The sequence below is a fragment of the Calidris pugnax genome, unplaced genomic scaffold (assembly GCF_001431845.1).
Source record: "Calidris pugnax isolate Ruff unplaced genomic scaffold, ASM143184v1 scaffold76, whole genome shotgun sequence".
Lineage (NCBI taxonomy): Eukaryota > Metazoa > Chordata > Aves > Charadriiformes > Scolopacidae > Calidris > Calidris pugnax.
This window is the reverse complement of record NW_015090827.1, coordinates 2,111,829-2,123,987: the sequence shown is the minus strand read 5'-3', so window position 1 is coordinate 2,123,987 and position 12,159 is coordinate 2,111,829. Positions and strand designations below refer to the sequence as shown.

The window sequence follows — 12,159 nt, the reverse complement described above, 5'->3', positions numbered from 1 at the left end:
CGCTGCTCCTGCCGGTGTGCGGCCCCCCCGGGTTGTGAGCCGGAGGGGGGCGGTGGGCCCGGGGCGCGCTGCGGCCGCGGGGAGGGGAGCCCCGGGGGTGTCGGGCGGGGAGAGAACCTGCCCCGGTGGGCTGTTAGAGGAGCCCCGGAGAGCGTGGGAGCAGCCCCGCTGGAGGGAGGAAGAGGCAGAGGCCGGCTCCATGTGCTGAGGCGGAGCTCCCCAGCGCCATCGCTTGTCCAGGTGGGAAAGAAAGGTGTGGAGGGAGCGATGGCGCTGCGGGGCCGTGCTGCCCTTGGCCTGCCTTCTCCAGCCCCAGGCTTTGGGGCTCTCCGAATCCTGGCCCTCATGACAGCAGGGGGCTGAGGGCCCCAGCACCATCGCTTGACGTGTAGGTCCCCAGGCTCAGCCCACCTCTACCATTAGGGTTAGGGTTCAGGCAGCTACAAGGGCTACAGAGATGATCAAGGAGATGGAGCACCCCTCTGATGAGGAAAGGCTGAGAGACCCGGGGCTGTTTAGCCTGGAGAAGACTGGGGGGGGAGGGTCCCATCAATGCTGATCAATATCTAAAGGGCCTTAAAGATCTGCTCGCAGTGTTCTGCTCCGTTGTTCCTGGGGGCAGTTTCCACGGTGTTACTTCAGCAGATCATAACCCTACACCCAGGAACTAGTTGTTTTGTTTGTGCGCTGTTATAAAAAAATTATAGACAACCTTGATGTATGTAAAGGTAAACTTAAGCCTAATTCCTTGCTGGCCAAAGTTTGCATGTTATATTCCAGGCAAACTGTATTTTTTCCTCACGTTAGTGAAGTCTGCCATCATCCTGATCAATCCTCTTGATAGCTAACGATTAATAGGCTACGTTTGTTATCTGTGTTTTCTAGGTGTCAGCTCTTGCTTATAACATTCATGTTTTTATTGAACAGGTTCTTGGCTTCCAGGTAGACCAGCAGCCTCACCATGTGTGGTATCTGGGCCCTGTTTGGGAGCGACGAATGCCTTTCTGTCCAGTGTCTAAGCGCCATGAAGATAGCCCACAGGGGTCCTGATGCCTTTCGTTTCGAGAACGTCAATGGATTTACCAACTGTTGCTTTGGTTTCCACCGCCTTGCGGTTGTCGATCAGCTATATGGCATGCAGCCTATCCGGGTGAAGAAATTCCCCTATCTGTGGCTCTGCTACAATGGAGAAATCTACAATTTCAAACAGGTACGTGTTGTATGGATCTTGCAGTATTTTCCTTTTTTGTTCATTTTGAAACCAGCCAATATTCAGACAATGTTTAAAACGCAGTGGACTAGAATATTAGGGAAACAAAAAGTTATCAAATAGCTAGTATTTAATAGAAAGTAAATTGTCTGGGTGAGCTGTGTATCTTAGGTGGCTTAGACTATAACATACTTAGTCTTTAATACTGAAAAATCACTTTTTGATTGACAGAAAGGGGAACATGCATATCGATACATTCTTTATTTTTCCCTTGGGGAGGGGAACTCCAAGCCTCTTTCTCTCTGTTCTCTCTCTTCATAATGCAAATGCTTTACACCCACCCTTTAGATATTGATAATCATTGATGAGGTCCCCTCTCAGTCTTCTCTTCTCCAGATTGAACAAACCTGGGTCTCTCAGCCTTTCCTCAGCAGAGAGGTGCTCCAGTCCCATCTTTGTAGCCTCTGCTGTCCCCTCTCCAGCAGTCCCCTGTCCTTCTGGAACTGGGGAGCCCAGAACTGGTCCCAGTGCTCCAGATGGGGCCTCACCAGGGCAGAGTAGAGGGGGAGGATGACCTCCCTCCACCTGCTGGCCATGCTCTTTTTCATGCCCCGCATGATGTCTGTGCCGCCTGCGTTACTTGGAAAGGAAAGTGATTCAAATAACCCAAATTTGGAATGTAAAGCAGCTTACAATTCTGACTGCTTCTGAATCATGCTGAAAGTGAGTGCTTAAAATGAATCACAGGCTGAGCACGGTAGTATCAAAAATGTATGAATAATCTGAATTGACGTAGTACTTCTAATACCACATTTTTGAAGTCGGAGTTAGGCTGCTGTTAGTGATGTCAGTGATATCAGCAACGTCATTGGAAATCTTTTTTCCAGCTATTAAGTGTCTGTTTGAAATATAAGACACGCTTTTTCCTGCAATCCGTGTGAAATGTATTGAACCAACAATCTGTAATATTTCCCGTTTTGCATTTTGTTGTTTCTGTTGTTGGAAGCAGTGGGAATTCCTCACGGTTCTGCTGCACACACAACCAAAACTTACATTGCCATCAACAGGAATTTGTTTAGTTGTTCTCACCACATTTTGTACCCTCTTTCTTTATAAAGAGATTTTTCTTTCAGGCTTGTGGCTGAAACCTGCCTGGGAAAGGATTGTTGGTGAAACAGGTGTCTTGTTTAGGGCTGTGACTTAGTTATTTTAATATTGACTCAACTTGATCCAAGTCATTGCTCCATAAATAGCAATTAAAACCAAATAACTTCTTAACATGCTAAAGCATTGGGTTTGTGGGGTTTCTTGGCCTTTTATTGTTTTATTAAAACCTCGTCTTTACCCCTTTCTGGTAGACATTGAAAGAACTTTAAGAATATTGAAGAATATTTGGTCTGACTTAAGTCTGGCAGCTTATTTCTTCCTCCCCCACTCCATCTGCACAGGCAGAGTGTAAAGGTTAATTTAAGGAATGGAGGAAGATGAGGCAGAAGGAAATTCTCTGTGCTTTAAAAAAAAAAAAGGCCCTAAGGAATTGCAGTGGCTGCTTAAGTAAAGCAAAGTTTATTTCTGATGTGTTTTACTCTGCAGAGATGCTGCCAAAGTCTATGTGGTTTGGGGCAGGGTGTGTTACTTAAATGTCATTATTATCTGATAAGAAAGTGGCGCCGAGTGGTTTGAGACTGCAATTAAATGATGTCTTTTGTTTTCTGGTCCTGTTTTGAGTTGGTTTTTTGGAAACTGTGGTTCCCTGCTTCAGGCTGTGGGACATGGAGTGGCTCATGCTTCTGAGGACTGGGGTCATGCATTTGCAGTTTCACATCAACAGATAGAAATCTGTCCCTGAAAACTTGCTGTAATGTTGAGTTGCTTAAGGCTGCAGAGTCAGTCTGCATTGTCTGAGATGACCCTGGGTAAGATTTTGGACACAAAAGTACAATATCCTTCTTTGACAGAACTTTTGGACTGTGATTTTACAGAGAACCCCTTAGTTTCCTTATTAAACAGTTACATGAATGGCATTGTTGTTGGTTTTTTTCCTATTAATAAGCAGTCAATGTTTGCAAGTGCTTATCCATGTTTTTCTTTTTTTCTTAGTTGCAGAAGCAGTTTGGATTTGAATATCAGACATTAGTGGATGGTGAGGTTATCCTTCATCTTTACAACCGAGGAGGAATAGAGCAAACAGCATCCATGCTGGATGGGGTATTTTCTTTCATCCTTCTGGACACTGCAAACAGAAAAGTGTTTCTGGCAAGAGATACCTACGGGGTCAGACCACTGTTCAAGGTGCTGACTGATGATGGATTTTTGGGTGTCTGTTCTGAGGCAAAAGGTAAAACCAGTTTGTGTTCAGTGCCTAATTAATCTTAAGAATTTTTGTCAGAGACAAAACTTCTTTGTCAGGCTTTTCCTCTAAGCGTGAAGAGAAAGTGAACTGTAAGTTCAGTAATAAATTAGTTGTATTTAGTAGTATAAAAACTACACATCATTAAAACAAAAACCACAGACAGTAAACCTCTAAGATGTTTAGTTGTCTTTAATATCTCTAAAATAACTTGCTTATTTAATTCTGTAATTCTTTGTGTTCTGGAATCGTAGCAGTATTGAGCCCAGGATGTTTTATGTTACTCCAAAGTTAAACATAGTCTATAAAGTTTGTTTAGATTTATGCTACGATAAATTATATTAGAATTTGTTCCTGGTATTCCATGGTGAACTGGGAAAGAATGCCACAAGAACTGCTGATCTGTAAAAAGAAAGAACTTTTAAACCCTACTGAAATTTCCTGCAGCATTGAGTAATTTTCTAGTGACACTCACTTTATTTGATGATGATTTTTCTCCTTTGAGATGACACATTCACTACCCTGTTGTTTGGGTTTTTTTCTTTGGCAATTATCTCTAGTCTTGACCTTGCAGAAAAAAATTCAGTGGCAAAAGGGCATTAATTGCCAAAAATACACTTCGGCTAAAACTGACTTTCACAATTACTTAATGCTCATGGGAATAAATTGCTACTTGCCAATTATTAAAATGTGCTGGCTCCCTTTTTCTGCTCTCTGCCCCAGCTTGAAATGGCTCAGATCTGTGTGTGCAGCTTGCCAGAAGCAGAACCATGCTCTAGTCAGGGCAGGCTTGGACTCAAAATGATATTTTTTAATACAAAACTTAGGATCTGGAGAAAATATTTGTGTATAGTTTTAGTACAGAGGCTGTTGAGTGATGTATAACTCGACCATCCTAGGTTAAAAACTGACCTTTTTTTTTTCTCCCACATTTTATCTGTAGGACTTATCAACTTAAAGCATTCAACATCCTTATGTTCTAAAGTGGAACCGTTTCTCCCGGGTCACTATGAAGTGTTGGATTTAAAGCCCTCTGGCAAGGTGGCATCAGTGGAACTAGTAAAATTTCATAGCTATAAGGATGAACCACTCCATGCTGCGTGTGATACAGTGGAAACTCTGCCTTCAGGTAGTACAGCAAAGCATTTGCTACTGACTCAGTTAAAAAAAATAATTAAAAAAATATATATAATTTTTTAATATAAAATTTGCATTGTTTGGTTTAAAAAAGTGTCATTTAAAAAAATAATGGAAGAACCTTTATAATGTAGGAACTTGAGAACTGGTTTTGTAGGCAGTCCTGCACAAAGATAGTTGAAATCACATGCCCTCCGTCTCAAAGGAAATTGAGACAAATATCTTTGTTTTCCTAATTGCATAATCCAGCAAAATCAAAGTAATACTTTTTGGGGTTTGGGGGGTTTCTTCTTCCTCCTCTTTTCTGCACAGGCTTTGACCTTGAGACGGTGAAAAGCAACATCCGTATTCTGTTTGAAAACGCTGTTAGGAAGCGTTTGATGGCCCACAGAAGGATCGGTTGTCTTTTGTCTGGTAAGTAGCAAGAATCACAATTCTCACATTTTCTCTCTTTCATATGGTCAGAGGAATGTACACTGGCTTGTCTGCTGTGATGTACCTGAAGCGATCTGAGTCTTCATTTGCTTTTTAGTTACGGAGACCTTGTTAGTTTGTGATAAAGTTCTTAAGTTTATAAGTATCTTGAAGGTGTTGCACTTTTCAAGTTTATTCTGGGATGGTACGTTGGCTTGTTGAGACACTGAGCATTTTTGATTAAGAAAGAAATACATTTCTTTTACTGAAAAATCACCCAATATACTCTTAAACATATAAAATTTATGCTTAGGCTGGCGTCTAAGAAGAAAATATAATTTTTACATTCACTGTGCACTGAGTGAAGATACAAAAAGGCCTTGGTGCGTTCAGCTTGCAGGAAGAACTGAAGTTCTTATTTCTCCCCTCCTTTGCTTTACCCTCCATCCTAGACTGCCCTTGATTTACCAAATTACAGGGCAAAATTATTTGCTACACTTTTTTCAGGTCCTGTAATGGCTTGTGATAGAGGAAGCTGTTCTGATGAGTGTTGCAGTCTGGTGTTTACCAGCTCAGTGCTTCACAGAAGTAAAGTTTTGTAGCCATGGGACTGGGATCTTATTTACTGTGGATTTTGGAGCACTTTGTGCTCGTGGTTGGAGTTCTGATATGCATTGAACATCAGTAATTACGTTCATTTATCATGAATGCTATTAAATGTGTATTTGAATGAGAGAGAGCTGACTAGGAGGTACTGTTGGACTGTGCCATCGTAAAAAGCAGGAGGGAGGTAAATGAAACTAGGAGATATGCAGAGTTGGGAGATCCCAGCCCCAGTAAAAAGCCTGTTCAAAACCCAAATTTCATATGTCAAATTAAAGGCAGTTGGCAGCTCCTCAGATGCACATGCAGAATGTATTATTAGCAAAACCAAGTGCCCGTGCTGGTATAATACCAGATTATCTCAGTGCTTCACAATTTTGGGTACACTTGGAGCATCGTTGCTGGAGAAATGCTTTTGTTTCCAGCCACAGTGGGAGTGCTGTGGCTTCACAGTGGAAGCTCAGGTGTTTTATTTCCCTGATTTCTGCATCCTAAGCGCTCCGTTTGGTTTCTGGGCTCTCCTTTTCTCAGACTCTGTGTGTGATTTCTACAGAAGGAAATTTTTCTGTGGGTAGCACACCCACAGAGGGGATGGGGGTGGGACTGGATGCTAATGCAGTCAACTGAAAAACCACATGCAGGCTGTAGAAAACAAAGAGAAGAGGATTTGCCTCAGAACTGCAGGTGTGGGAGAACAGGTACTGTGCTTTGCTTGGTGCTTCAAAGGGCAGCAGCAACTAGAACTCATCAAGGGTTAGCAAAACTAGCTCATGAGAATAAAAAGGTGGAGACTTGGAGTGCATCTGGGCACCTTGGGCATCTTTTGGTTTTATTTTTCTTTAGTTTTTTTTTCCAAACTGTTCAAATCCTTCCACTTCGAAGTGATATTTAAAGAATTAATTCCACTCAAAATGTGTGAAACACACTTTTGAAAAATGACTGGGGAAGAGTGGAATCCTTACACTAAGAGTTCCATTCTTTTACTTAATTCTCTTGTTATTCAAACAGGAAACAACAAAAATGTACCTAGTTTTGTCAGTAGGGTATCAAATGTGTAGGTGAGAAGAGGGTGGGGAACAGTTTTGAAATGGAGAATAAATCCTGTTATAATGGAGTCGAGAAGGGGCATGTTCTGCAGTGGCACTGTGTTTTCAGAACACTTTCTGTGTAGCTTAAAGAAGGATTTCCACTGGTGCTTCTTGCATCAAAAGCACTAACAGCTGTTACTGAAGATGTTCCACTGAAGCTGCCCAGTTCTCTTGTTAAGCAGGGGTAAAGCACTTGTAGAAGTACCTTGGATTCACATGGCTTTAAAGTGAAGCCTGCTCATGAGATTCTGCTTTCTAGATTCAGTGCCCTTAAATAAAATAGCTGGTCCAACTGGAAATAAAAAAAACTGGTCCAACACCTAACCAAACAATCTGTTTTGTGGGCAGGGGGCTTAGATTCCAGCCTGGTTGCAGCGGTTCTTCTGAAGCTGATGAAAGAAATCAACGTCAGTTATCCCTTACAGACCTTCGCAATCGGAATGGAGAACAGCCCTGACTTAGTGGCTGCCAGAAAGGTAGGGTCAGTGTTGCTTTCAGCTCATTCTCAGCTGCTGAATGCTAAACAGTCTGTATTAATGGTGCTAAATTCCACGGGATGGTGTTAATAGTGGTGCTGAATATTCATGCATTGCTGTGAAGGCAATCAGTTTGCAGTAAATCATTTAGTACAGCGTTTGCTGCTTAGTCAAATCTTACCAACGAGATAATTGAGCCTTACCTGCCGTCACTTGCATTCAGAAGATATTCATGGCAGACTCCTGGTGCTTTGTGACCTAGAGGATGGTACTTTGGAGTTCTCTCAGTTCTGCCTCTGGGTTTCAGGGTAAATCTCCATGCTACAGTTGCTATGTTATGGCATTTGTATATATGTTAAATATTGTAAGTTAATCATTAGTTTACTGAATTAAAAGCCTCGTGCAAACTGTTTGGCATCTGAGGTGCCCCTTAGGTATCCAGGCTGTCATGGCTTTTGAGCTGCTTTTTCTCTTCAGGGCAAATATCTGGAGTATTTAGAGCCTCTGCAGATGTTGTTATGCTTTGGGCAAGCAGCTGGATGGTCTGTTGTAATCGTGATTGAATGCTCTAATTAGGGAGACTGTGTTCTCTCTGGTGGGTTCACCACTGTGAGGCAGGGGGGCTGCTTTGGTATCATCTTTTCTTTGCCTAATGTCACGTAATTCTCAGTGTGGCAGAAGGGAGCTGGTGCTTTCACTCAATGTGTGTGGTTTATTAAACACACGATGTATGTTTAAAAGGTGTTTTAATCAAAAAGCAACACATTATTGTGACTCTTTACAAACAGGTGGCAGCACATATAGGCAGCGAGCATCATGAAGTGATATTTAATTCTGAGGAGGGAATTCAGGCAATAGAGGAGGTTATCTTCTCTTTGGAAACCTACGATATAACAACAGTAAGAGCTTCAATCGGTAAGATTTTTTTTTAATAGCAATTTTTGCTCTATATGTAAACTTTTATGCAAAATCATGCGGTTATCTGCGAGATCCTTTAGCTGTCACAGAACCTGGGAACTGTGACTCCCAAGTTCTGCTCACTGGTCTTGTCTGGGATACCACACTGGGACAAACCCAGTTAGTAGTTTCAAAGTCACTGACTGTAGAAAGTGATTGCCAAAAGCTGAAGCTTTGGGGCGAAAAACACAAGTTGTGTGAAGACGAAATGTTAGATTGACAGATCTAGGTTTTATGCTCTAAGCCTGAACCTTGGAGGAAAGGGGGAATTTAGAGCTTATTTGGGAACTGAATGTTCTGATGGCAAAGCAGTTGTGAGGACCCTATTCCTTGCATAATTTTAATACTAAAGTATTTATTGTCACGCTGTAGTAACACACATACACTCAGGCCAGGTGGCTTCTTACAGCATGTGTTTGAGAAATGAAGGAACTCACTGTCAGCTTCTCTCACAGTGTTGCCAGACTGATAAGAGCGAAAAGCCCTAATCCAGTGTGACCTTCTGTGCAACACCAGCTACATCTCACCCAGTTAATCTTGTGTCAGCCTAAAACGTTGCAAAAAATGTTAACAAGCCAAATAGGCAATACAGCTTTGAAAACCCAGTTCCTTGAGTGCAATTTGGTACGTGAAGCTGGGGCTTTGCAATGGGAAACACTGGAAGAGCTCCTTTAAAAAATTAAGCCAACTTTTCCTCTGTCATCTTCTTTTGTGATTGCTGCTTTAGTTTCTGAAATAACAAACTAGGTCCTTTTCATTAGATCTCTAATGCTTTTGTTCTAAAAGCATATTGTTTGGAAAGATATAATGAGGGGAAGGCATAGTTCTGATTAATTAATAATTCTTTTTAAAAAAAGAATAAGAAAAGGGCTTCATCCAGTTCAACCCACAGTGGCAGAAAGTGAAGCAGAAACTTTTGCTGGTGGTTTTGTTCTCCAAAGCTAGAAGGTTTGTTCAGGACTGTGCTGGAATTAATCATGTGCTTAATTTTGAACTGAGTCAGAACAACTCCTGTACCTGTTCCCACGGGAATCCTCCAGCATTCCCAGGATCTGGTATTTTGAGGGCTAAGTGTAAGTACACACTCTAGATGTGTACTTAGTTTGTGTGGCTGTTGTGATAGCTTTGAATAACAATGAGATGTTATTTTAACATATGTTTTCTAGAAGAAGGTAGTGTAGGAGAGAAACATCTAAAATGCTACATTTACAACTTTACCAGCTGTTTAATAACTTCTTTTTTTTTTTAAGGTATGTATCTTGTCTCCAAATATATACGGAAGAAAACGGACAGTGTGGTCATTTTTTCAGGAGAAGGATCAGATGAGCTGACACAAGGATATATATATTTCCACAAGGTAAATATATTCCCTGTACAGAGAGCCCTTGAGCTGCTTCTTCTCCCCTTCAACCACAAAATCTCAAGGGGTGATATTTGACAGTTGCCACAGCTGTATATTTGTTGAGACTTTCTTCTGAGGTGGCATAAAACGCAAGGGGTTTCATTTAATCACCTTAAAAAAAATAATGTTTTTAAACTTCAGAAATTCCCGAGACTGTTAAGTCATGTATGTAGTCTGTGAGATGACTCAGTAATCACTACAACTCAGACACAGGACAGCAGGTAAGGGTTCCCTCTGTGCAGCTGTGTGATGTCTGTGCTGCACGTGTGTGGTTACAGGCGCCGTCTCCCGAAGAAGCCGCAGAAGAGAGCGAGAGGCTCCTGAAGGAGCTCTACCTGTTCGATGTGCTTCGTGCCGACAGAACTACTGCAGCACACGGGTAAAACCTAGTCTCTTGGATGCTGAGGACTCGTGTGATTTAAAAGCCTAAGAAGACCTTATAAATTCTGCTGTTGAGGAAATTCCAGCAGTTGTTAGAATCATAGAATTGCCTGGGTTGGAAGAGACCTTTAAGATCATCGAGTCCAACCATCAGCCCAACACTGACAAAAACCATCACTAAACCATAGTTCTGAGCACTATGTTAACCTGTCTTTTAAATCCCTCCAGGGATGGTGCCTCCACCACTTCCCTGGGCAGCCCATTCCAAGGCTTAATAACCCTTGCAGTGTAAAAATTTTTCCTAATATCCATCCTAAACCTCCCCTGGTGCAACTTGAGGCCATTTCCTCTTGTCCCATGGCCTGTTCCTTGGGAGAAGAGCCCAATCCCCCCCTGGCTACACCCTCCTTTCAGGGAGTTGTAGAGAGCGAGAAGGTCTCCCCTCAGCCTCCTTTTCTCCAGGCTGAACATCCCCAGCTCCCTTGAATTGTTGACATGTTGTTACTGTTTGAATTACTAAGTGATTCAGAATATTGTGATGCAGGATAATTTTATCCCTGCTGTCGGGGTCTGAACTTCTCTCAATGATCCTCCTAGTAGTAGTAGCAGCAAATGGGATGCACCAGCTGTCCTGCAGATGGCATTGTAAGTCATCGAGATCTTTATTTAATACGTGCAGACCATATACTTAACTTTCCAAATTGATGAATTAAATGCAGATAGTCATGAATATGCACGTGACATTTCTTCAAAGTAAAAGCAGGAGACCTTGTGTTTACTGAAAGACAGGGAAAGCTTAACTGTTATGGAGTTTGTAAGTAGATGACTTGTTGGATTGATTCAGTATCTTTTCTGTTTATTTCCCCTGTTTAGTCTTGAACTGAGAGTCCCATTTTTGGATCATCGATTTACTTCTTATTATTTATCTCTACCAGCAGAACTGCGAATCCCAAAGGTATGTAAAACTGGAGTTGGACTCAAGTATAAGCTTAAAAATACATGTTCTAAGCACAACCAGATTGATGAATTCAATGGGTAAGTCCTTTACCTAAAATCAACTACATCCTAAATATTTTTCTGGATTTTGGACTTACTGGAAACACTTTTCCAACCAAAGCTTCTGAAAGAAAACCATTGCTTAAGTTTTTTAAAGCCAGATCTTTGTGCTGCTGTTTCTGAGACTCACGACATTGTTTGTTGTTCTGCAAACAGAACGGAATTGAAAAATACCTTTTAAGACAGTCCTTTGAAGATTCCAACTTGCTTCCCAAAGAAATACTCTGGAGACCCAAAGAAGCTTTCAGTGATGGTATAGCATCAGTAAAGAAATCCTGGTTTTCTATTCTTCAGGACTATATTGATCAACAGGTACAAAACCACTTTTTTTTCCCATCTTTCATGTTTAGGTGTGTTGGATGTGGCTGCTGAGGGGAGGCAACTCACACGCTTAGTTGGGAGAGTAAATTTGGGTGTGACAGTAACTTGAGCTTCGTGGTGGAGGAGCAAGATAAACTTTAATCAAGGGCCTTCCAGCTCTCGGAGTTGGTTAAAGGCATTTGAAATCCTAGACAGAGAGAAACGCTGAGGCCTCACAGAAATGGCTGTGTGAGGAAATGAACATCATTTAGGTATCCGGGTTGCAAATTAGATTGTGTGTGGGCAAAAGCAGTGCCTGGGTTACACACGGAGCAGCTTGTGAACGTACCCTGCAGCTGGGTAACAGCACCACCACTTTGTAATGTCCCTTTGTGTTTGTCATTCGTTTCTCCCAGCCATTTTTGCTTTTCAAAGCCCCTGCTTGCTTTTCCAACCAATGAAGTCTTACAGCATTTTGGGTTTCAGACACAGGATAATCATCATCTCTGCTGTACAGAGGCAGCTTAATAATCGAGAGGAAGGAATAACACCCAATTTACACCAGAGCAATGACATCTGGAGATCTGTGTCGTTGAGCCTCTGGATGGGTGCTTGTCTGTCCTACCACCCAGGGTTTATTTCCCATTTTTTTTTCTCTATATCTATAGGCAGGGAAGTAGGGATGGATTTATTTCATGGCAACTATTTCTCCTCCCTTTCTTAGCCAAATTAGTGACTGCAGGAGTCTGCCTGTGCATCCCAGGTCTTTTGTTGCTAAGAGCTTG

At 42.0% G+C, this 12,159-nt stretch overlaps 1 protein-coding gene across 2 annotated transcripts in view; it reads left to right on the top strand.

Moving 5' to 3' along the window:
• ASNS (asparagine synthetase (glutamine-hydrolyzing)) overlaps positions 1-12,159 on the top strand; it is a 22,573-nt gene that overhangs the window by 178 nt on the left and 10,236 nt on the right. Inside the window, exons 1-11 of one of the 2 annotated variants that reach the window (XM_014940320.1) lie at positions 219-240; positions 928-1,210; positions 3,311-3,548; positions 4,504-4,689; positions 5,010-5,111; positions 7,151-7,278; positions 8,067-8,193; positions 9,486-9,592; positions 9,916-10,016; positions 10,892-10,973; positions 11,231-11,386. In XM_014940320.1, coding sequence (XP_014795806.1) covers positions 962-1,210; positions 3,311-3,548; positions 4,504-4,689; positions 5,010-5,111; positions 7,151-7,278; positions 8,067-8,193; positions 9,486-9,592; positions 9,916-10,016; positions 10,892-10,973; positions 11,231-11,386 — 1,476 coding nt within the window. In that variant the 5' untranslated portion in view covers positions 219-240; positions 928-961. Of the gene's footprint in view, positions 1-218; positions 241-927; positions 1,211-3,310; positions 3,549-4,503; positions 4,690-5,009; positions 5,112-7,150; positions 7,279-8,066; positions 8,194-9,485; positions 9,593-9,915; positions 10,017-10,891; positions 10,974-11,230; positions 11,387-12,159 lie in introns of those variants that run through there. The other variant, XM_014940319.1, reaches the window with a different exon arrangement.